Source organism: Ranitomeya variabilis, chromosome 2, assembly GCF_051348905.1.
Source record: "Ranitomeya variabilis isolate aRanVar5 chromosome 2, aRanVar5.hap1, whole genome shotgun sequence".
NCBI classification, from domain to species: Eukaryota; Metazoa; Chordata; class Amphibia; order Anura; family Dendrobatidae; genus Ranitomeya; species Ranitomeya variabilis.
The window spans coordinates 795,023,308-795,045,823 of NC_135233.1; the positions used below are offsets into that span (position 1 = coordinate 795,023,308).

General features: G+C 41.2%; 1 protein-coding gene across 1 annotated transcript in view; it reads left to right on the plus strand.

Annotated features, from left to right (window-relative positions):
* IMPG1 (interphotoreceptor matrix proteoglycan 1) overlaps positions 1 to 22,516 on the plus strand; it is a 742,521-nt gene that overhangs the window by 199,748 nt on the left and 520,257 nt on the right. The window contains exon 4 of the mRNA XM_077289856.1: positions 5,972 to 6,000. Coding sequence (XP_077145971.1) covers positions 5,972 to 6,000 — 29 coding nt within the window. The remainder of the gene's footprint in view (positions 1 to 5,971; positions 6,001 to 22,516) is intronic.

Genomic DNA, 22,516 nt, shown 5'->3' on the forward strand with positions numbered 1-22,516 from the left:
ACCCCTCTCACCTCTCCTCGCGCTCTGCCGCAGCATCTCATCGCCTTCCTCTGACACAGCCGGCCGCTGAATGATGATGTCATCCAGCGGTGTGTCTGTGTGAGAGGAAGCAGGAAGACAGATCGCTGGGCAGCGGAGCTGCAGGGATTTCTCCCTGCCTGCTGCAGCCACCCTGCAGGGGCCCCCTCCACCTCTGCACATGTTGGGAGCCAGCGCTCTGCAGCTTCTCTGTGCCAGCTGTCAGCTTGACAGTTGGCACAGAGAACAGCTGACTCCCAGATCGTGGGCGGCAGAATGCAGCCACCAGGGGAGACACTGCGGACCACCGAATTAGACGGCCCGACTGCGCCCCCCTGCGGGTTGCACCCGGGGTACATGCCCCGGCTGCCCCCCCCTAGATACGCCACTGGGTGATGTGGTGTGTAACATATAAGTGTGGAGGAGAAAAGGAGGTCTTGGAAGATATCAGGAGATTAGATAGGAAATATATGGAGGAGACAGATTATGCACATCTTTACATGTTAATGTTAGTTATTTGAATTTATTAACATATATGCATGTTTATATTTATATTATGGTTGGAACACTTAAAGAGCAACCGTTTTTACTTCTGATATCAATAGTATACATGAAAATAAGCAACTTTGTAATACATCTTATCGCAGTAGTCTGCTTCTTTCTATCACAGAATTAAGCAGTTATTATGAACATTTTCAATTCTGAGGTAAAATCTGTGTTTACTGAAAACAGACTTTCCCATTACTGACATAGGAGAAGGTAGCTGCTACTGATAAGATTCTATGTAGTCGGGAGGAGGCGGGAGCTAGAGACAGACTTCTCAATGAAGTCTTAAGGTACCTTCACACGAAACGACATCGCTAGCGATCCGTGACGTTGCAGCGTCCTCGCTAGCGATATCGTTTCGTTTGACACGCAGCAGTGATCAGGATCCTGCTGTGATGTCGCTGGTCGCTGAATAAAGTCCAGAACTTTATTTGGTCGTCCGATCGCTGTGTATTGTTGTGTTTGAAAGCAAAAGCAACGATACCAGCGATGTTTTACACTGGTAACCAGGGTAAACATCGGGTTACCAAGCGCAGGGCCGCGCTTAGTAACCCGATGTTTACCCTGGTTACCAGCGTAAAAGTAAAAAAAACAAACAGTACATACTCACCTGCGCGTCCCCCAGCGTCTGCTTCCTGACACTGACTGAGCTCCGGCCCTAAAGTGAAAGTGAAAGCACAGCGGTGACGTCACCGCTGTGCTGTTAGGGCCGGAGCTCAGTCAGTGTCAGGAAGCGGACGCTGTGGGATGCGCAGGTGAGCATGTACTGTTTGTTTTTTTTACTTTTACGCTGGTAACCAGGGTAAACATCGGGTTACTAAGCGCGGCCCTGCGCTTAGCAACCCGATGTTTACCCTGGTTACCCGGGGGCCTCGGCATCGTTGGTCGCTGGAGAGCGGTCTGTGTGACAGCTCTCCAGCGATCAAACAGCGACGCTGCAGCGATCGGCATCGTTGTCGCTATCGCTGCAGCGTCGCTTCGTGTGAAGGTACCTTAAGGCCCCTTTCACACATCAATTTTTTGCTGTCAGTCACAATCTGTTGGCTTGATGGATTGATGGATCCGTTGCAGATTGCATGATTTGTTTTTTTTTTAAATTCGATAGATTGCGACTGATAGCAAAAAACTGATGTGTGAACAGGGCCTAAGTTCACATCATGTTTTTTGTCACATGTCTAAAAGAGTGAAAAATGGGATTCAGGTGCATCTGCCGACAAGGACATTAACTTTAATTAAGCAGATGAGTAAGGCTGAGTGCACACGATCCAGAAGTGGCAAAACTTTTGATGCTGCGTCCAAAGCGCCATCGTCTATTGAAAGTGGGTGAATCTGCATGTGTTCATTGAGCTATGAGGATTCCCGTGTCCAATACATTCTATTGGTGAAATTGGGGAAATTTGTTTTGCAGAGACTAATATCTCCGCAGGACAAATTGGCATGCTGCGGTCTGGAGAGACGTGCCGCATGTGTGTCTCCGTGGGTGAGTTACAGACATCTGTGGACGTATAGTGGACATGGCATTTCTTGAAATCCCATCCATTATGCTGTAACATCTGGCTGCAGCGGGTTGGATGCTGCATAAGTACACAGAGCCCAATCTGCAGCAACTATGGATCGTATGCACATACCCTAACTGTGCTCTGTCTGAGAACTTTTTTGTCAGTGTTCTCTTTTTTGTGGAGGCTCAAAAACCCTGTTGCAGGCATTGACGTGTGTCAAAAACATTACCTAAACATATCTATTTGCTACATTAAGATAAACATGCTAATTTATGGAACAGGCACTGGCATACAATCTATGTGCTATTATTAAGCACAATTTGAACTAGCATTGACTTTTTTACAAAATTGACAAGACTAGTGCATTCTGAAATGTGAATATAAGTGAACTACCACATTGATTTATAGTGTAAAAAAAAGCAACTGTCTTAAAAATATAACTTTTGCTGATTACAAAGTATATTTTTTCTCTTCAGATATAGCAAAAGATAGCAATATCTTGCATCTACCCAAAAAATGTATGAGTAAAAACATCAACTTGCCAAGAAAATAAAAATCTGTCCCACAGTTTGGTATCATTATACTTACTGTATACTGACATAGAGAATCATATTTTGAATGCACTATAATATATATATATTACTATAGAATTGACATTCAGTCTTTGATATTGGTATACAGAGGCTCTCTGAACAAACACTCCACCCATCAGCCTATGGGTGGAGCAATTACAGCAGGATCCTACCTACCCATATAAATATATAACGCATAAAAAGAAAAAAAAGCACCAAAAGGACCAATGTATAATATTAAAAGATAACACTTTATTGAATCATATTAAAAATCAATGCAGAGCATGAAAGTAATTTGATGAACAGAAAACAGACCAGAAATGTGGAACCGCAAGTCAAAGCTACAAGTAGTGAGACCAGCATGCAGGGTAGTGCAAAAAGTAAATCAGCGGGTTAGAGTATAATCAGGTTAATCCCTATGGTGAGTAACTAATTAATGAAGGGGAAGAACCCACCAACCCACCGATAAGCAGTACTATGTATATGGTAACAACAAAATTGAAATAAAGCATATAATCAAGTAGATGGTATAGTACTACCTGAGTCCTTTTGTGCCACCACCCCAACTCCTGTTTAGGACGAAGTGCCATCTTTTGGGGAGTGGCATAGCTAAACTGTAGAAGCAATATATAGTAACTGTGAACCAATCAGGATAGATGTCTCATATAAAGCAGATGTAATGCTGCTAGAGGTTGGTTCATGCAGAGCCTATGTATTCAGGATCTCGGCATCATCGAGGGCTTTTCTCTAGACACACTATACAGCAAACTTTCTTATTATATAGTAATTTTATTTTGAGTTAATAAGTTTTCCATTATCCCGCTATTAGGTTGTATTCATGCATCTTGTCTTTGTAGGATTGGTGATTCACATTCTCATGTATATACTGTACAAGCCTGCATATCAGCAGACAATTCAATATGTTCTTACTTTTCTTTAACTGCTATGCTTATCGGCATGGTGCCATTCCGTCATGGTATTTTGGTTTCTTCTATGTCCCTGTTTCATGAATCCTCTTACATTGACACAGTGGTCAATTCACTTGTCTTTATCAGTACTGTGTATTGTTGCCTCTATAGGATCTAAACATATAAAGCCCAAGAAAGGAAACAGATTAGGTTAGGTTCCCAGCAAAGAAGATCACCTTGTCATGGCTGCTGAACATACATGAATTGGCCAAAGTATCTTCATTTTTTCCTCTTTTCTAAAGCAGTAAAGCAATTCCAACTTTATTTTTCACGTTTGCACACTATAACACTACAAAACAAAGCAAAAAAAAGCAGAATTTGTAGAATAAGAATTGTTTTATTTTATATTTCATAAATCAATTGTACACATGAAAGAAAAGCAATTTTATCATATATCTTATCAAAAAAATCTGCTTTGAGAAAGAACTGATCATTCATATTCAAAGTTCTCAATTTTCGGGTAAAATCTATATTAGTTACTGAGACAGGAGGTGACAGTTGCTAGTGATTGGATTCTATGTAGGTAGCAGGGTGAGGAGCTCTGCCTCTATGTCCTACCACCTCCCCTCTACCTAGAAGCTTATCGGTGGTAACTGCCATCTCCCATCTCAGTATTGTAATAATCTGTCTTCACCAAATACAGAACTTACAAAGAAAAAGAGAATTTTGAAAATTAAAGATAAGTCGTAGCGGAGAAAGAAGCAGATTTCTCTGATAAGATTTATTACAAAATTGATTGTTTTCATGTCTACTGTTGATTTATGAAATAAAAATTAAAACAGCTGGTTATGCTTCAACCCCTTCAACCCCTGAGCCTGTTTGCACCTTCCTGACCAGGCCAAATTTTTTTATTTCTGATAATGGTTAGTTTATGATTTAAGAACTCTGGAATGCTTCAACATATCCCAGCAACTCTGAGAAGGTTTTTTTCATGACATATTATACTTCATGCTGGTGATAAATGTAGGCCAATATTGTTGCATTTTTTTGTGAAAGTATGGGAATTTTGGTGAAAATTTTGAACATTTCTATTTTCAAACTTTTAATTACTATGTCCATAAACCAAATGGTTATATCACACATAATAGTTAATAAATAACATATACCACATGCAAGAATAAATACACTAGAGCCCCACAGAAAGTGTTGGCTGAGGATGGAGCAGCAAAAATAGATATACAGATCTGTGTACAATAATCTGTGATGGGGGAAATTAAAGAATAAAATAAAAGGAATTTATTGCGCAAAACCACACAGTATATGTATATGTGTGTATGTGTGTACAGTACATTTGTGCATGTATGTGTGTGTGCATCTGTGTATGTGTGTATCTACAGCAATAAAAAATTATGTTTGTAAAATGATTCTGATATAAAAGAAACATGGTAAATTATATTTATTAACTATTTTTGTGATATAGCTATCTGGTTTAAGGGCATAAAAATTAAAAGTTTGAAAATTGAGAAATTCTTAAACTTTTCACCAAAATTCCGATATTCTCACAAATAAGCACAAAAAATGTGCACCTAAATTTACTGAAGTACAATATGTCATGAAAAAACATTCTCAGAATCACTGGGATATGTTGAAGCATTCCAGAGTTATTATCTCATAAATTGACACTGGTCCGAATTGTAAGATTTGGCCTGGTCAGGAAAGTGAAAACAGTCTGGGAGATGAAAGGGTTAAGGAAGTTATGAAATTCCTTCAAGTGTTTGAATCCAAATCACATTTTCAATAGATGGATAGAAGTGCATTGTAGGGGAGGCCAGGGGCTGTTTTACTCTATTGATTCCACACGTACATAGGTACACCTTCCCCCCATTACTATAAAGATTATCACATTTTCAGTTATTGCTGCAGTCAGTCATCAATGGTGAACATCTATTAAGTGAAATTATCATGTTTTCAGCTTAGTAGAAAGCAAACAATTTTCTTTCCATCAAATACATATTATTAATGCTGAACCTTTCTAGAAAAAAACAATTCACTTTATGCACTACAATGAATAATTGCACATAAATGCAAACAACGCAAGTCCTTAAACACAGCAGGGAAAATGCTGACCATTTTACAGCTCCGTAATAATATTTTTACTGCTTGGCTGCACTACTCTTAAAATGATAATAATGTGAAATATTTCAAACAGGGTCCCATAATCAGCAACATTATTGCAATAAATTTGCATATTTTAAATTAACAAAATTCTATCATTTCCAAAGTAATTGAAATGGAAAGTTATTTCAATGATGCAAGGGAAAATTTCATATGTACTGTGCAAGTAGATATTGCTTTTTGTCTTTAAGTTATGTGGTTCAGTGATAATTACTGGAAAATGGAATTTAATGTATATTTTCTTCTTATCTAGAGAGTTAAAGACAAGAGAATACCTGAAAAGTAAGTAATCTGCATGAATAAGATAAATTGAAAAAAAAAAAAAAAAATATATATATATATATATATATATATATATATATATATATATATATATATATATATATATATATATCATGATGGAATTGATTAATTATGGAAGGTTTTCTCTTGTTTAATTTTGTTATTTTTTTGAAGTTCTACAGAAAATGTAAACGTTCTGCTGTTGCCCTTTTTTCAGAGGGCCATTCATCAAGTCAAAAGTGGCCAGTTTTTGCTTAGATTTTTATTTCCACTGATCCCCTGAGTATTTTTTTTTTTTGCTTTATGATGATATGGTTCCATGGGCAATTTTATTTAGCGTGACCAATATGCTCATTTTTACTAAGGGTGAATTGCTCACACCCTAATAATGCACAGCAACCTAAATACACACCCTTTAGTAAAATCCATAAAAATTTGCATATTGGTGGCACTATATATAAAGTCCCTTACATGTGGAACAGTATCGTAGAAAAAAGTGAAGAGCCATTGGAATAAAATAAGAGTGAACACTGGCCCTTTTTGATATTGTGAAAGGTCCTCTTTAACCTCTTCACAACCTTTTACATAAGTTTTCGTCATGGTGGGGAAGGGGTTCATGACCTCTGACATAAACTTAATTAGTAGCAATCAAACGGGCACATGAACTATGCTCATATGACCTCACAGCCAGGAGCCATATCGGTACCACCTCGGGCCATTTAATCCCCTAAATACTAATACCGATAGCAACATTTAAGAGGCTGGGAAAGGGAGAGGCTCCTTCTCCCTTCCAAACAGCACCCCTGTGATGTCATAGCGAGGGCCTGATGGTCATCATAGCAACATGGAGTCATCATGATAACCACAGGGTATACCAACTATGCTGAGAACATGGTTTGAGAGACTTCTGTCAGTGTAACACTAGGGCTCATACTCACTTGCGAGAAAAATGTACGAATGCAATCTGATAAAAAAAATGAGATTGCACTCGGACCAATGTTATTCAATAGGTGACATCTTATTTGCGAGTTTTTTCTCAGCCAAAATCAGAGTGAGAAAAAAATCGCAGCATGCCGCGTATTGCTGCAATTCTCGGACGAGACTCATCGATGTAAGTCAATGGGTGCGAGAAAAAAAATCGCACAGCACTCGCACCATGCGAGTGCTGTCTGATTTTTACACATCGGTGTCCTTTGAAAAGCTGGCAATTCATGCCTGGCGTGCAGTAAAATCACACTGACATGTTAAGAATAGAAAATATATACACAGGATATATATATATGTATATACAGTTAGGTCCATATATATTTGGACAGAGACAACATTTTTCTCATTTTGGTTATAGACATTACCACAATGAATTTTAAACAAAACAATTCAGATGCAGTTGAAGTTCAGACTTTCAGCTTTCATTTGAGGGTATCCACATTAAAATTGGATGAAGGGTTTAGGAGTTTCAGCTCCTTAACATGTGCCACCCTGTTTTTAAAGGGACCAAAAGTAATTGGACAGATTCAATAATTTTAAATAAAATGTTCATTTCTAGTACTTGGTTGAAAATCCATTGTTGGCAATGACTGCCTGAAGTCTTGAACTCATGGACATCACCAGACGCTGTGTTTCCTCCTTTTTGATGCTCTGCCAGGCCTTCACTGCGGTGGTTTTCAGTTGCTGTTTGTTTGTGGGCCTTTCTGTCTGAAGTTTAGTCTTTAACAAGTGAAATGCATGCTCAATTGGGTTGAGATCAGGTGACTGACTTGGCCATTCAAGAATATTCCACTTCTTTGCTTTAATAAACTCCTGGGTTGCTTTGGCTTCATGTTTTGGGTCATTGTCCATCTGTAGTATGAAACGACGACCAATCAGTTTGGCTGCATTTGGCTGGATCTGAGCACACAGTATGGCTCTGAATACCTCAGAATTCATTCGGCTGCTTCTGTCCTGTGTCACATCATCAATAAACACTAGTGACCCAGTGCCACTGGCAGCCATGCATGCCCAAGCCATCACACCGGCTCCGCCGTGTTTTACAGATGATGTGGTATGCTTTGGATCATGAGCTGTACCACGCCTTCGCCATACTTTTCTCTTTCCATCATTCTGGTAGAGGTTGATCTTGGTTTCATCTGTCCAAAGAATGTTCTTCCAGAACTGTGTTGGCTTTTTTAGATGTTTTTTAGCAAAGTCCAGTCTAGCCTTTTTATTCTTGACACTTATGAGTCGCTTGCAGCGTGCAGTGAACCCTCTGTATTTACTTTCATGCAGTCTTCTCTTTATGGTAGATTTGGATATTGATACGCCGACCTCCGGGAGAGTGTCGGTCACTTGCTTGGCTGTTGTGAAGGGGTTTCTCTTCACCATGGAGATTATTCTTCTATCCTCCACCACTGTTGTCTTCCGTGGACGCCCAGGTCTTTTTGCATTGATGAGTTCACCAGTGCTTTCTTTCTTTCTCAGGATGTACCAAACTGTAGATTTTGCCACTCCTAATATTGTAGCAATTTCTCGGATGGGTTTTTTCTCTGTTTTCGCAGCTTAAGGATGGCTTGTTTCACCTTCATGGAGAGCACTTTTGACCGCATGTTTACTTCATAGGAAAACCTTCCAAATGCAAGCACCACACCTCAAATCAACTCCAGGCCTTTTATCTGCTTAGTTGAGAATGACATAATGAAGGGATTGCCCACACCTGTCCATGAAATAGCCTTGGAGTCAATTGTCCAATTACTTTTGGTCCCTTTAAAAAACAGGGTGGCACAGGTTAAGGAGCTGAAACTCCTAAACTCTTCATCCAATTTTAATATGGATACCCTCAAATGAAAGCTAAAAGTCTGAACTTCAACTGCATCTGAATTGTTTTGTTTAAAATTAAATTGTGGTAATGTCTATAACCAAAATGAGAAAAATGTTGTCTCTGTCCAAATATATATGGACCTAACTGTATATATATATATATATATATATATATATATATATATATATATATGTGTCAGTGATACACATATATATATTTTTATATTTCATAGAGAGATAGATAGCAGAGTAGATGATAATTCATTTGTCAGCTTCTGTAATATCATTGCAGAAGCCGACAGGATAGGAGCCATGGTTTACATACAGTAAACCATTGAAGAACAGTTACATTTATAGATGTCAGTGTCTAATACTGTTAGTTCTATGTGTGTGTAAAATTTGGGATCTGTATGTATTTAATAAAATAATTTTTCACGGACAAAAAATAGTGTGGGCTCCCGTGCAATTTTCTGCACCAGAGAGGGAAAGCCAGTGAGTGAGAGCAGATATTAATAGCCTAGAGAGGGACCATGGTTATTGGCCCCCCTTGCCAAAAACATTTTCCCCCTGTCACCCCAGAAAAGGAGCATCTGAAAGATGCGCCAAATCCGGCACTTAGCCTCCCTCTTCCCACTGCCCTGAAGTGGTGGCATATGTGGTAATAAGGGGTTAATGTCACCTTAGTATTGTAAAGTGACATTAAGCCAGCTTAATCATAGAGAGGTGTTAATAAGACACCTATCCATTACTAATCCTATAGTTTGTAAAGGGTTAAATAAACAAACACACATGAAGAATAAAGTATTTTAATGAAATAAAAAACTAAACACTGTTTGACCATTTTATTGTTACTTCCATTCCAAGCAAAGCCCTCGATCTCCTGTAAGAAATTTAAAATAAAAAACAACAATATACCCATACGTGTCTGGCGTACAGTCAGTCCCATGCAGCAATCCATATCTGGGGTATCTACAGTTTACAACCGGGAGCACTGCTAAGGCGACCATCCTGGTTGTAAACTACTGGGGAATGAATGAAATGCTGGGAGCGGAGCTTCGGGGACTAGCAGTGACATCACCAAAGCTGTGCTCCCTGCCGGTCTGAACTCAAATGAATTCTTGAGAGTGGGAAAATGCCAGCTGAATTTTTATTCAATTGAATTTATATCCCAAATGTTACACACTCCTAGTACTAACAGTATTATTCACCGTCACCGACATATATAAATCTAACAGTTCAGCTATGGTTTACTGTATGTAAACCATGTCTCCTATCCTGAATGAATTGTCAGCTATTCTGATATCTATCTCTCTATAAAATATAAAGATATATATACAGTATATATATATATATATATATATATATATATATATATATATATGTGTGTCACTGACATTCACCTATACTGTGTGCATATTTCTATTCTATCTATTCTATTCTAAACTATTCTATTCTATACTGTATGTGGCATCTGCTGGCTTTTAATCTATCTATCTATCGATCTACTGTATATATATTTGTTTTGAAGAATTTTTGGTTTTAAAACGATTTGCACAGTTGTATTTTACAATGCGATTTTAACATGAGCTATTACATTCAGAGAACTGCTGTATGCAAAACCTCATGTTAAAATCGCATTGCATATGGATTGCATACCAATGTCATACTGATGTTCCGTGGAAAAATCGCACAGAAATCGCATGACACTCACATGACACTTGCATGACACTCGCATAGCACTCATCCGTTTTTTCAGTCAGGTTATCAGACTTTTTTTTTCCCGCAAATGGGTATGAGCCCTAACAAGTATAGTGCATTGCAATGCTACTGCTACCATACAGAGGGTTTCAGAAAGTTGATGGCTGTCGCAGTCCCCCAGTACCAGTTGCCCAGTCAACATTACTTCTCTAAGAAAGCTGTGCCTGTGCTACACCAGCATGTTGCTGACAACATCCCCCTTTCCCTGAAAAAATGTATGCCTGCCAGAGTGCATTTCACCACTGACACATAGATGAGCAAACATGAGCAGGGTAGTTACACCTCACTGACTGGGCAAATCTGGTGGCTGTGGGGTCAGGCCGTAAAGGAGCTGCTCCACAAGTCTTTGAATTCCCATGGTTTGCAGGACAAACCTCTGTATCAAACAGTTCCTCCATTGCTTCAGGCTCCTCCACCTGTGCCCACAACCTATTCCTTAATCCAACATGCGTTCCAACAGTGCAGATAGAATCACCCCCAACTCCATACTGCATAGCCGTGGCTTACCACAATCAGGCAGTGTTCAAATTAATATGCCTTGGAGATCGTAGTCACACAGCTCAAGAGATGTGAACAGTTATCCAGGCCAAGTTAGAACAGGGTTAGGGGGGATTAGGGTTATAGTTAGAGTTGGGATTAGGGTTAAGGGTGTGTTGGGGTTAGGGTTGGAGTTAGAATTGGGGGTTTCCACTGTCTAGGCACATCAGGAGCTCTCCAAACACGACATGGTGTAAGATCTCAATTCCAACCAATTCTGCATTGAAAAAGTCAAACGGTGCTCCTTCTCTTCCGAGCTCTGCCGTGTGCCCAAACAGTGGTTTACCCCCACATATGGGGTATCAGTATACTCAGGACAAATTTGACAACAATGTTTGTGGTCCAATTTCTCCTGTTACCATTATAAAAATAAAAATTTGGGGCTTAAAAATCATTTTTGTGGGAAAAAAATAATTTTTTATTTTCACGGCTCTGTGTTATAAATATTAGTGAAACACTTGGGGGTTTAAAGTTCTCACTACACATCTAGATAAGTTCCATGGGGGTCTAGATTCCAAAACGATGTCAGTTGTGGGGGTTTCAACTGTATAGCCACATCAGTGGCTGTGCAAACGCAACATGAAGCCTGCAGACCATTCCATCAAAGTCTGCATTCCAAAATGTCACTACTTCCCTTCCAAAGCCCGGACATGGGACCAAACAGTATGGGGTATTAGTCTACTCAGGGTAAATTGGACAACAACTTTTGGGGTCCAATTTCTCCTTTTAACCTTGTGAAAATACAAAATTGGGGCTAAAAATCATTTTTGTGAAAAAAAAAGATTTTTTATTTTCACGGCTCTGCGTTATAAACTTTAGTGAAACACTTGGGGGTTTAAAGTTCTCACAACACATCTATATAAGATCCTTGGGGGGGTCTAGTTTCCAATATGGGGTCTCTTGAGGGGGGTTTACACTGTTTAGGCACATCAGGGGCTCTCCAAACGAGACATGGCGTCTCATCTCAATTCCAGCCAATTCTGCGTTGAAAAAGTCAAATGGTGCTCCTTCCAAGCTCTGCAATGCACCCAAACAGTGGTTTACTCCCACATATGGGGTATCATCATACTCAGAACAAATTGCACAACAATTTTTGGGGTCCAATTTCTCCTGTTACCCTTGGGAAAATTAAAAATTGGGGCTAAAAAGATAATTTTAGTGAAAAAAATATGATTTTTTATTTTTACAGCTCTACATTATATACTTCTGTGAAGCACTTAGGGGTTAAAAGTGCTTACCACACATCTAAATAAGTTCTTTCTGAGGTCTAGTTTCAAAAATGGTGTCACGTGTGGTTTTTTTTTACTGTTTATGCACATCAGGAGCTCTCCAAACACGACATGGTGTCCGATCTCAATTCCAGCTAATTTTGCATTGAAAAGTCAAACGGCGCTCCTTCCCTTCTGAGCTCTGCCATGCGCCCAAACTATGGTTTACCCCCACATATGGGGTATCAGCATACTCAGAACAAATTGCACAACAATTTTTTGGGGTCCAAATGCTCCTGTTGCCCTTGGGAAAATAAAAATTTCGGGGTGAAAAGATAATTTTTTTGAAAATAATATGATTTTTTATTTTTACGTCTATACAGTATAAAATTCTGTCAAGCACTTGGGGGTTCAAAGTCCTCACCACACATCTAGATAAGTTCCTTTCTGGGGTCTAGTTTCCAAAATGGTGTCACTTGTGGGGGGTTTCCACTGCTTAGGCACATCAGGGGCTCTCCAAATGTGACATGGCGTCCGATCTCAATTCCAGCCAATTTTGCATTGAAAAGTCAAACAATGCTCCCTCCCTTCCAAGCTCTACCATGCGCCCAAACAGTAGCTTACCCCCACATATGGGGTATCAGCATACTCAAGACAAGTTGTTCAACAACTTTTGGGGTCCAATTTTTCCTGTTACCCTTGGTAAAATAAAGCAAATTGGAGCTGAAGTCAATTTTTTGTGGAAAAAACCCGTAAATGTTCATTTTTTTTAAACATTCCAAAAATTTCTGTGAAGCACCTGAAGGGTTAATAAACTTCTTGAATGTGGTTTTGAGCTCCTTGAGGGGTGCGATTTTTAGTATGGTGTCACTATTGGGTATTTTGTATCATGTAGACACCTCAAAGTGACTTCAAATGTGATGTGGTCCTTAAAAAAAGTGATGCTGTAAAAATGAGAAATCACTGGTCAAATTTTAACCCTTATAACTCCCTAACAAAAAAAAATTTTGGTTCCAAAATTGTGCTGATGTAAAGTAGACATATGGGAAATGTTACTTATTAAGTATGTTGTGTGACATATCTGTGTGATTTAAGGTCATGAAAATTTAAATTTGGAAAATTGAAAAATTTTCTAAATTTTTGCAAAGTTTCTGTTTTTTCCCAAATAAATGCAAGTCATATCAAATAAATTTTACCACTTTCATTAAGTACAATATGTCTCAAGAAAACAGTGTCAGAATAATTGGGATCCATTGAAGCATTCTAGAGTTATAACCTCATAAAGGGACAGCTGTCAGAATTATAAAAATTGGCCTGGTCATTAACATGCAAACCACCCTTGGGGGTAAAGGGGTTAAAAGTCATTTTTTGTTTTTTGCATTTTCTTACTATTGCACCAACAGCTCTCTTTTTCTCACCCAGTGTGTTACTTATGGTTTTGTAGCCCATTCCAGCTTTGTGCAGGTCTATGATCTTGTCCCTAACATCCTTATAAAGCTCTTTGGTCTTGCCCATGTTGCAGCAGTTAGGGTATGTTTCCACATTCAGGAAACGCTGCCTGTTTGACGCTGCATTGAGGCGCAGTGTCAAACACGCAGCGTCCCGATGTTACGGCATAGTGGAGGGGATTTCATGAAATCCCATCTCCACTATGCATTAAAAGACGCATGCAGCAGACCCGCGGAAACGGACATGCGGCGAGTCTTTTAAGAATGCAGCATGTCTTTACCATGCGCAAACAACACATGAACAATGCAGGTGACCTGCCAGTGACTTCAGGTGCAGATTTGGTCAGGATTTTACCTGCATAAAATCCTAACCAAATCCTGAGGCAATCCTGAACATGGGTGCAGCGCCCCAGAGTCCTGGTCGTTGCAGTAATGTCGCTCTCCCACCAGGGGGAGTGATGGTACGTCTGATGGTACTAAAAGAGTTCACCTGACCAGGTATCACAGTCACACACTACATTTCACACTCCAACCACCAGAGGAACAAAGGGTTCTATCTATTAGGTCATTTCTCACACTCGGGTAAAACTGGGGGTTGGATAGGAAGTTAGAGAGAAAGCTGCCTGGGTGAGACCCAGAGAAGACCTGTCAGGCAGACAGGGAGAGAAGGAGGAACATCTGAGCTGCAGACAGAGGTCCCTGTCAGGGGTGGGATCCTGACAGAGACTTAGCAAGAGATAGAACGTTACGGAGCTGCGCCTGCACTTCATGGCGGCAGCATCCTAAGAAAGGACAAGAAGCAAAGTATATTGTGAAGAAGTGAGAAACGAGATCACAGCACAAGGAGATAATACCAGGAGGAGTCCTGCCCTAAGATCGGCAACATCCTTCTGAGGCACGTAGCCGGTGGCCGGAACACCGAGGGAGTAATAGGCTCTACGCATTACTTCAAACAATGGTAGGACAGTTAATTCCAAGTTGGCTGCCCAACCTTTAACCTAATGAAGACAACGGAGGCAAATTGTGGGAGAGGGGCGTCACTAGGGTCCCTAAAAAATAGCTCCAGGCCTACCCCATCATGCGGGTTGTCCTAGCCATACCATCTGGGGGACGGAGAGAGAACATCAGAAACATACACGACAGTTGTGAGGACTATCCCATGGTGCTCAGCAGGGAAGTACTACAACACACAGGCGCTAGTAGGAAGGCTACTGATTTGCACCTGCAAAGGGAACTCTGGATGTTCCTTTGGACCGGCCGGATTCAGCCAGCCCTGTTAGCAGTGCTCTGGATTGTGGACGCTGAAGTCTACAGTAAAAGGTAAAGAGACTGCAACCTTGTGTCCTCGTTATTTAGTGCAACCTACACCATCATCATCTACCTTACTGGGAAGCCCTGGGGACATACTTCACCTGTGGGAAGGTATTCCATCTAGCTGCCAAAACATCACCCCAGCGGACCCATAGCAGCGTCGGTCACCCTGACCGAATACCACAGGTGGCGTTACGAACACTTGACAAACTAACACCTTTAATTGGGTGCCCCTTAGCAGGGCCACGAACTGGGTCGGGCCACCATGACATCCCCAGAACCGAAGACAGAGGGACCCGGTACCGAGTACCCCACTGCCCTGCGCCTGTGGGTAATCCAACTTTAACGTCATGAACAGGATCTACTTAAGCCTGAAAATCAGGTCATGTGTGCTTAAGAACTATATTGGAACTGTGATTTATTGCAAAGACTGTGTATTGCCATTTGCCGCCAAAATTCCCGCCAAAACTGCTGCCATTATAGCGCCACGAGGAGCGCAGGAGAAGAAGAAGGGCGTGGAGTTGTGGGCGTCAACGAACTGAGAAGCGCGAAAAACAATGGCTGCCCAGTCTAAATATCTCTGTACCTTGAGGACGTGTCCGTCAGCAGCTGAGGTCCGCCTCCTAATTTTCAATGGCGGGTGGAGACAAAGAAAACGAAACCGCCCACGAAGGAGGGAGCGGGAAAAGGACCAGGAAGGAGTCAGCCATGTGGAGGATGCCATGACCAGCCGCCCAGAGCCAGAGTGTGGGGTCGGAGCAGAGGACTCCCCCAGCTACCCGGAGAGGCACTGCAACCAGGCCTCCACCACTGATGCCGAGTCCCTGCAGGCTGGAGTGGACGAGCTGATTGAACAACTTCTGCAGCTGCGGGTGAAGACCAAGGCCCCGTACTGGACACTGTCTGTGGAGGATCCACCAGCACCACCGCCGACATCACTCCAGGAGCCGCTGCCAACACCACTGCAGATGCCGCCACCAGCAGAGCCAGTCGACGTCGAAGACACCGCTGCGGCAGGTAAGAATGCTGACCCTGCCCTGGTGACTGAAGGACTGCTGATAGGCCCCGTAGCAGCGCTACCTGCTGCCACAACTAAGACTAATGACACTAACCCCCTAGTCTCTAAACTAGCGGGTCCCAACACTACTATCACTACGACTATTACGCCTACTTGTACCTTTACTAAGACAACTGTGTGCACTGTCACAAATACTGAAACTGTCGTGGCCACAGAGCCAACTCCAATGGTAACCGGGCCCAGGTTACCCCTGAACGGAACACTGTGGGTACTCAGACCCTCGTCTGGAGTGAGGGAGCACCCTATGTAGCACCTGGTAGCCGCCAGTATCCAACCGGGCTACCTCCACCACTGCTACCCCCTGAACTCCAATATACCTCGGAAACCTGAAACTGTAAATAGTTAACTGTTTGTTTTCCTGTTTTGCTGCTTTAAAACCCGTCTAGGGTTAATTCTAAAAGGGATCCCTTTGTTGACCCGGGATCCCTATTGTTTTATGTTTTTGCACAAGTTTCCACTTTTATTACCAAAGACTGCCGAATCATGGACGGTGAATGGTTCACAAACTGTCGCTGTACATAGTTTGCACCTTCTTAAAGGTGCTCCCTACTGGTTTTACAAAAAGAAGAGCTTTTTAAAGAGACTGTTCCTGATTACAGCGCGAAAGTTCTTGCTTTAAACAGACTTGCAAATTGATAGTTTGCACTACCTCAGAAGAGAATTGATTTCCTCTTAAAGGGGATGTTCATTTGTTGCACTTAGTACAATGTTGCCTTAAATGGTTAGATAGTGATAATGTTTTACATAGAAATAGTATGTAGTTAGCCAGCTAGTAATAAGAAATGTTTAATGACGTACTTTAGAAATTGAGGACAAGAGGAAGTTGAAAGCCGAATTTCAATAAAGTGAACCCGTAGGGGTTAGTGAGTCCTCCAGAGAGCCATAGATAGATGGTTGATAGACCTTGCACTTAGAGAAATGAAGAAAATGTTGATTTAGGCCGTGTGCACACGTTCAGTATTTTTCGCGTTTTTTTCACGTTTTTTCGCTATAAAAACGCGAAAAAAAACGCTTACATATGCCTCCTATTATTTACAGTGTATTCCGCATTTCTTGTGCAAATGTTGCATTTTTTTCCGCGAAAAAATCGCATTGCGGAAGAAAAAGCATCATTAAATTTGCGGAATTGCGGGGATTCCGCACACCTAGGAATGCATTGATCTGCTTACTTTCCACATGTGGCTGTGCCCACCATGCGGAAAGTAAGCAGATCATGTGCGGTTGGTACCCAGGGTGGAGGAGAGAAGACTCTCCTCCACGGACTGGGCACCATATAATTGGTAAAAAAAAAGAGAATTAAAATAAAAAATAGTTATATACTCACCTGCGATGGCCCCCGGAGTCTTCCCGCCTCAGCGGTGCATGCTGCCGCTTCCGTTCCTATAGATGGCGTGTGTGAAGGACCTGCGATGACGTCGCGGTCTTGTGATTGGTCGCGTGACCGCTCATGTGACCGCTCACGTGACCGCGACGTCATCGAAGGTCCTGCACACACACACTATCTATAGGAACAGACGCCGCTGAGGAGATCGGCTGTCTGCAGGTGAGTGTAACCATTTTTTTAATTTTTTTAATTATTTTTAAACATTCTATCTTTTACTATTGATGCTGCATAGGCAGCATCTATAGTAAAAAGTTGGTCACACTTGTCAAACACTATGTTTGACAAGTGTGACCAACCTGTCAGTCAGTTTTCCGAGCGATGCTACAGATTGCTTGGAAAACTTTAGCATTCTGCAAGCTAATTTGCTAATTTGCAAAATGCTAAAAAAACGCGAAAAAAACGGGAAAAAAACGCAAAAAAACATGCGGATTTCTTTCAGAAAATCTCCGGTTTTCTTCAGGAAATGCCTACCCCGTTATACGAGTCGTCCTAGCCATACCATCTGGGGGACGGAGAGAGAACATCAGAAACATACACGACAGTTGTGAGGACTATCTCGTGGTGCTCAGCAGGGAAGTACTACAACACACAGGTGCTAGTAGGAAGGCTACTGATTTCCACCTGCAAAGGGAACTCTGGGTGTGCCTTTGGACCGGCCAGATTCAGCCAGCCCTGTTAGCAGTGCTCTGGATTGTGGACACTGAAGTCTACAGTAAAAGGTAAAGAGACTGCAACCTTGTGTCCTCGTTATTTAGTGCGACCTACACCATCATCATCTACCTTACTGGAAAGCCCTGGGGACATACTTCACCTGTGGGAAGGTATTCCATCTAGCTGCCATAACATCACCCAAGCGGACCCCTAGCAGCGTCGGTCACCCTGACCGAATACCACAGGTGGCGTCACGAACACTTGAAAAACTAACACCTTTACTTGGGTGCCTCTTAGCAGGGGCACGGACCGGGTTGGGTCACCGTGACATCCCCAGAACCGAAGACAGAGGGACCCGGTACCGAGTACCCCACTGCCCTGTGCCTGGGGGCGATCCATAGACACATACCCTTAGAGTCTGACTGATTAATTGAGTCTGCGGACAGGAGTTTTTTCTTATAAAGGTGACTATGTAAGACAGCTGTCTTTAATTCAGGTAACGAGTTGATTAGGAGCGTCTAACTGGTCTGTAGGAGCCAAAACTCTTAATGGTTGGTAGGGGATAAAACACTGTTTGACCATTTTATTGTTACTTCCATTCCAAGCAAAGCCCTCGATCTCTTGTAAGAAATTTAAAATAAAAAAACAACAATATACCCATACCTGTCTGGCGTACAGTCAGTCCCACGCAGCAATCCATATCTGGGGTATCTACAGTTTACAACCGGGAGCGCTGCTAATGCGACCATCCTGGTTGTAAACTACTGGGGAATGAATGAAATGCTGGGAGCAGAGCTTCGGGGACTAGCAGTGACATTACCAAAGCTGTGCTCCCTGCCGGTCTGAACTCAAATGAACTCTTGAGAGTGGGAAAATTCCAGCTGAATTTATATTCAATTGAATTTATATCCCAAATGTTACACATTCCTAGTACTAACAGTATTATTCACCGACATATATAAATCTAACTGTTCAGCAATGGTTTACTGTATGTAAACCATGTCTCCTATCCTGAATGAATTGTCGGCTATTCTGATATCTATCTCTCTATAAAATATAAAGATATATATACAGTATATATATATGTGTGTCACTGACATTCACCTATACTATGTGTATATTTCTATTCTATCTATTCGATTCTAAACTATTCTATTCTATACTGTACGTGGCATCTGCTGGCTTTTAATCTATCTATCTATCTATCTATCTATATATCTATCTACTGTATATATATTTGTTTGAAGAATTTTTCATTTTAAAACGATTTGCACAGTTGTATTTTACAATGCGATTTTAACATGAGCTATTACATTCAGAGAACTGCTGTATGTAAAACCTCATGTTAAAATCGCATTGCATACGGATTGCATACCAATGTCATACTGATGTTCCGTGGAAAAATCGCACGGAAATCGCATGACACTCACATGACACTTGCATGACACTCGCATAGCACTCATCCATTTTTTCAGTCAGGATATAAGACTTTATTTTTTCCCGCAAATGGGTATGAGCCCTAACAAGTATAGTGCATTGCAATGCTACTGCTACCATACAAAGGGTTTCAGAAAGTTGATGGCTGTCGCAGTCCCCCAGTACCAGTTGCCCAGTCAACATTACTTCTCTAAGAAAGCTGTGCCTGTGCTACACCAGCATGTTGCTGACAACATCCCCCTTTCCCTGAAAAAATGTATGCCTGCCAGAGTGCATTTCACCACTGACACATAGATGAGCAAACATGAGCAGGGTAGTTACATCTCACTGACTGGGCAAATCTGGTGGCTGTGTGGTCAGACCGTAAAGGAGCTGCTCCACAAGTCTTTGAATTCCCATGGTTTGCGGGACAAACCTCTGTATCAAACAGTTCCTCCACTGCTTCAGGCTCCCCCACCTGTGCCCACAACCTATTCCTTAATCCAACATGCGTTCCAACAGTGCAGATAGAATCACCCCCACCTCCATACTGCACAGCCGTGGCTTACCACAATCAGGCAGTGTTCAAATTATTATGCCTTGGAGATCGTAGTCACACAGCTCAAGAGATGTGAACAGTTATCCAGGCCAAGTTAGAACAGGGTTAGGGGTGTGATTAGGGTTATAGTTAGAGTTGGGATTAGGGTTAAGGGTGTGTTGGGGTTAGGGTTGGAATTAGAATTGGGGGTTTCCACTGTCAAGGCACATCAGGAGCTCTCCAAACACGACATGGTGTAAGATCTCAATTCCAACCAATTCTGCATTGAAAAAGTCAAACGGTGCTCCTTCCCTTCCGAGCTCTGCCGTGTGCCCAAACAGTGGTTTACCCCCACATATGGGGTATCAGTATACTCAGGACAAATTTGACAACAACACTTGTGGTCCAATTTCTCCTGTTTCTATTATAAAAATAAAAATTTGGGGCTTAAAAATCATTTTTGTGGAAAAAAAATATTTTTTTATTTTCACGGCTCTGTGTTATAAATTTTAGTGAAACACTTGGGGGTTAAAAGTTCTCACTACACATCTAGATAAGTTCCATGGGGGTCTAGATTCCAAAACGATGTCACTTGTGGGGGGTTTCAACTGTATAGGCACATCAGTGGCTCTGCAAACGCAACATGAAGTCTGCAGACCATTCCATCAAAGTCTGCATTCCAAAACGTCACTACTTCCCTTCCGAGCCCAGACATGGGACCAAACAGTATGGGGTATCAGTCTACTCAGGATAAATTAGACAACAACTTTTGGGGTTCAATTTCTCCTGTTAACCTTGTGAAAATACAAAATTGGGGCTAAAAATCATTTTTGTGAAAAAAAAAAGATTTTTTATTTTCACGACTTTGCGTTATAAACTTTAGTGAAACACTTGGGGGTTTAAAGTTCTCACAACACATCTATATAAGATCCTTGGGGGGGTCTAGTTTCCAATATGGGGTCTCTTGTGGGGGTTTACACTGTTTAGGCACATCAGGGGCTCTCCAAATGAGACATGGCATCTGACCTCAATTCCAGCCAATTCTGCGTTGAAAAAGTCAAATGGTGCTCCTTCCCTTCCAAGCTCTGCAATGCTCCCAAACAGTGGTTTACTCCCACATATGGGGTATCATCATACTCAGAACAAATTGCAGAACAATTTTTAGGGTCCAATTTCTCCTGTTACCCTTGGGAAAATTAAAAATTGGGTCCAAAAAGATAATTTTAGTGAAAAAAATATGATTTTTTATTTTTACAGCTCTACATTATATACTTCTGTGAAGCACTTAGGGGTTAAAAGTGCTCACCACACATCTAGATAAGTTTTTCTGAAGTCTAGTTTCCAAAATGGTGTCACTTGTGGGGGGTTTCCACTGTTTATGCACATCAGGAGCTCTCCAAACACGACATGGTGTCCGATCTCATTTCCAGCTAATTTTGCATTGAAAAGTCAAACGGCGCTCCTTCCCTTCTGAGCTCTGCCATGCACCCAAACTATGGTTTACCCCCACATATGGGGTATCAGCATACTCAGGACAAATTGCACAACAACATTTGGGGTCCAATTGCTCCTGTTGCCCTTGGGAAAATAAAAATTTGGGGGTGAAAATATAATTTTTGTGAAAAAAATATGATTTTTTATTTTTACGTCTATACAGTATAAAATTCTGTCAAGCACTTGGGGGTTCAAAGTCCTCACCACACATCTAGATAAGTTCCTTCGGGGGTCTAGTTTCCAAAATGGTGTCACTTGTGGGGGTTGCACTGTTTAGGCACATCAGGGGCTCTCCAAATGTGACATGGTGTCCGATCTCAATTCCAGCCAATTTTGCATTGAAAAGTCAAACAATGCTCCCTCCCTTCCGAGCTCTGCCATGTGTCCAAACAGTAGCTTACCCCAACGTATGGGGTATCATCATACTCAAGACAAGTTGTTCTACAACTTTTGGGGTCTAATTTCTCCTGTTACCCTTGGTAAAATAAAGCAAATTGGATCTGAAGTCAATTTTTTGTGGAAAAAAAACGTAAATGTTCATTAGTTGATTAGGAGCGTCTAACTGGTCAGTAGGAGCCAAAACTCTTAATGGTTGGTAGGGGATCAAATACTTATTTCTCACAGCAAAATGAAAATAAATTTACATAATTTATACAATGTGATTTTGTGAATTTTATTTTTGATATTCTATCTCTCAATGTTAAAATTAACCTACCCTTAAAACTATAGACTGTTCGTGTTTGTCAGTGGGCAAACTTACAAAATCAGCAAGGGATCAAATACTTATTTCCCAAACTGTATATGGATGCTTTTTTCTGATTTCATTTCTTTCACTTATCCTACCTGTTTAAATGATTCCCATTCTTAGTTTCTTACCATGAACTTGTCTTTTTTATAACC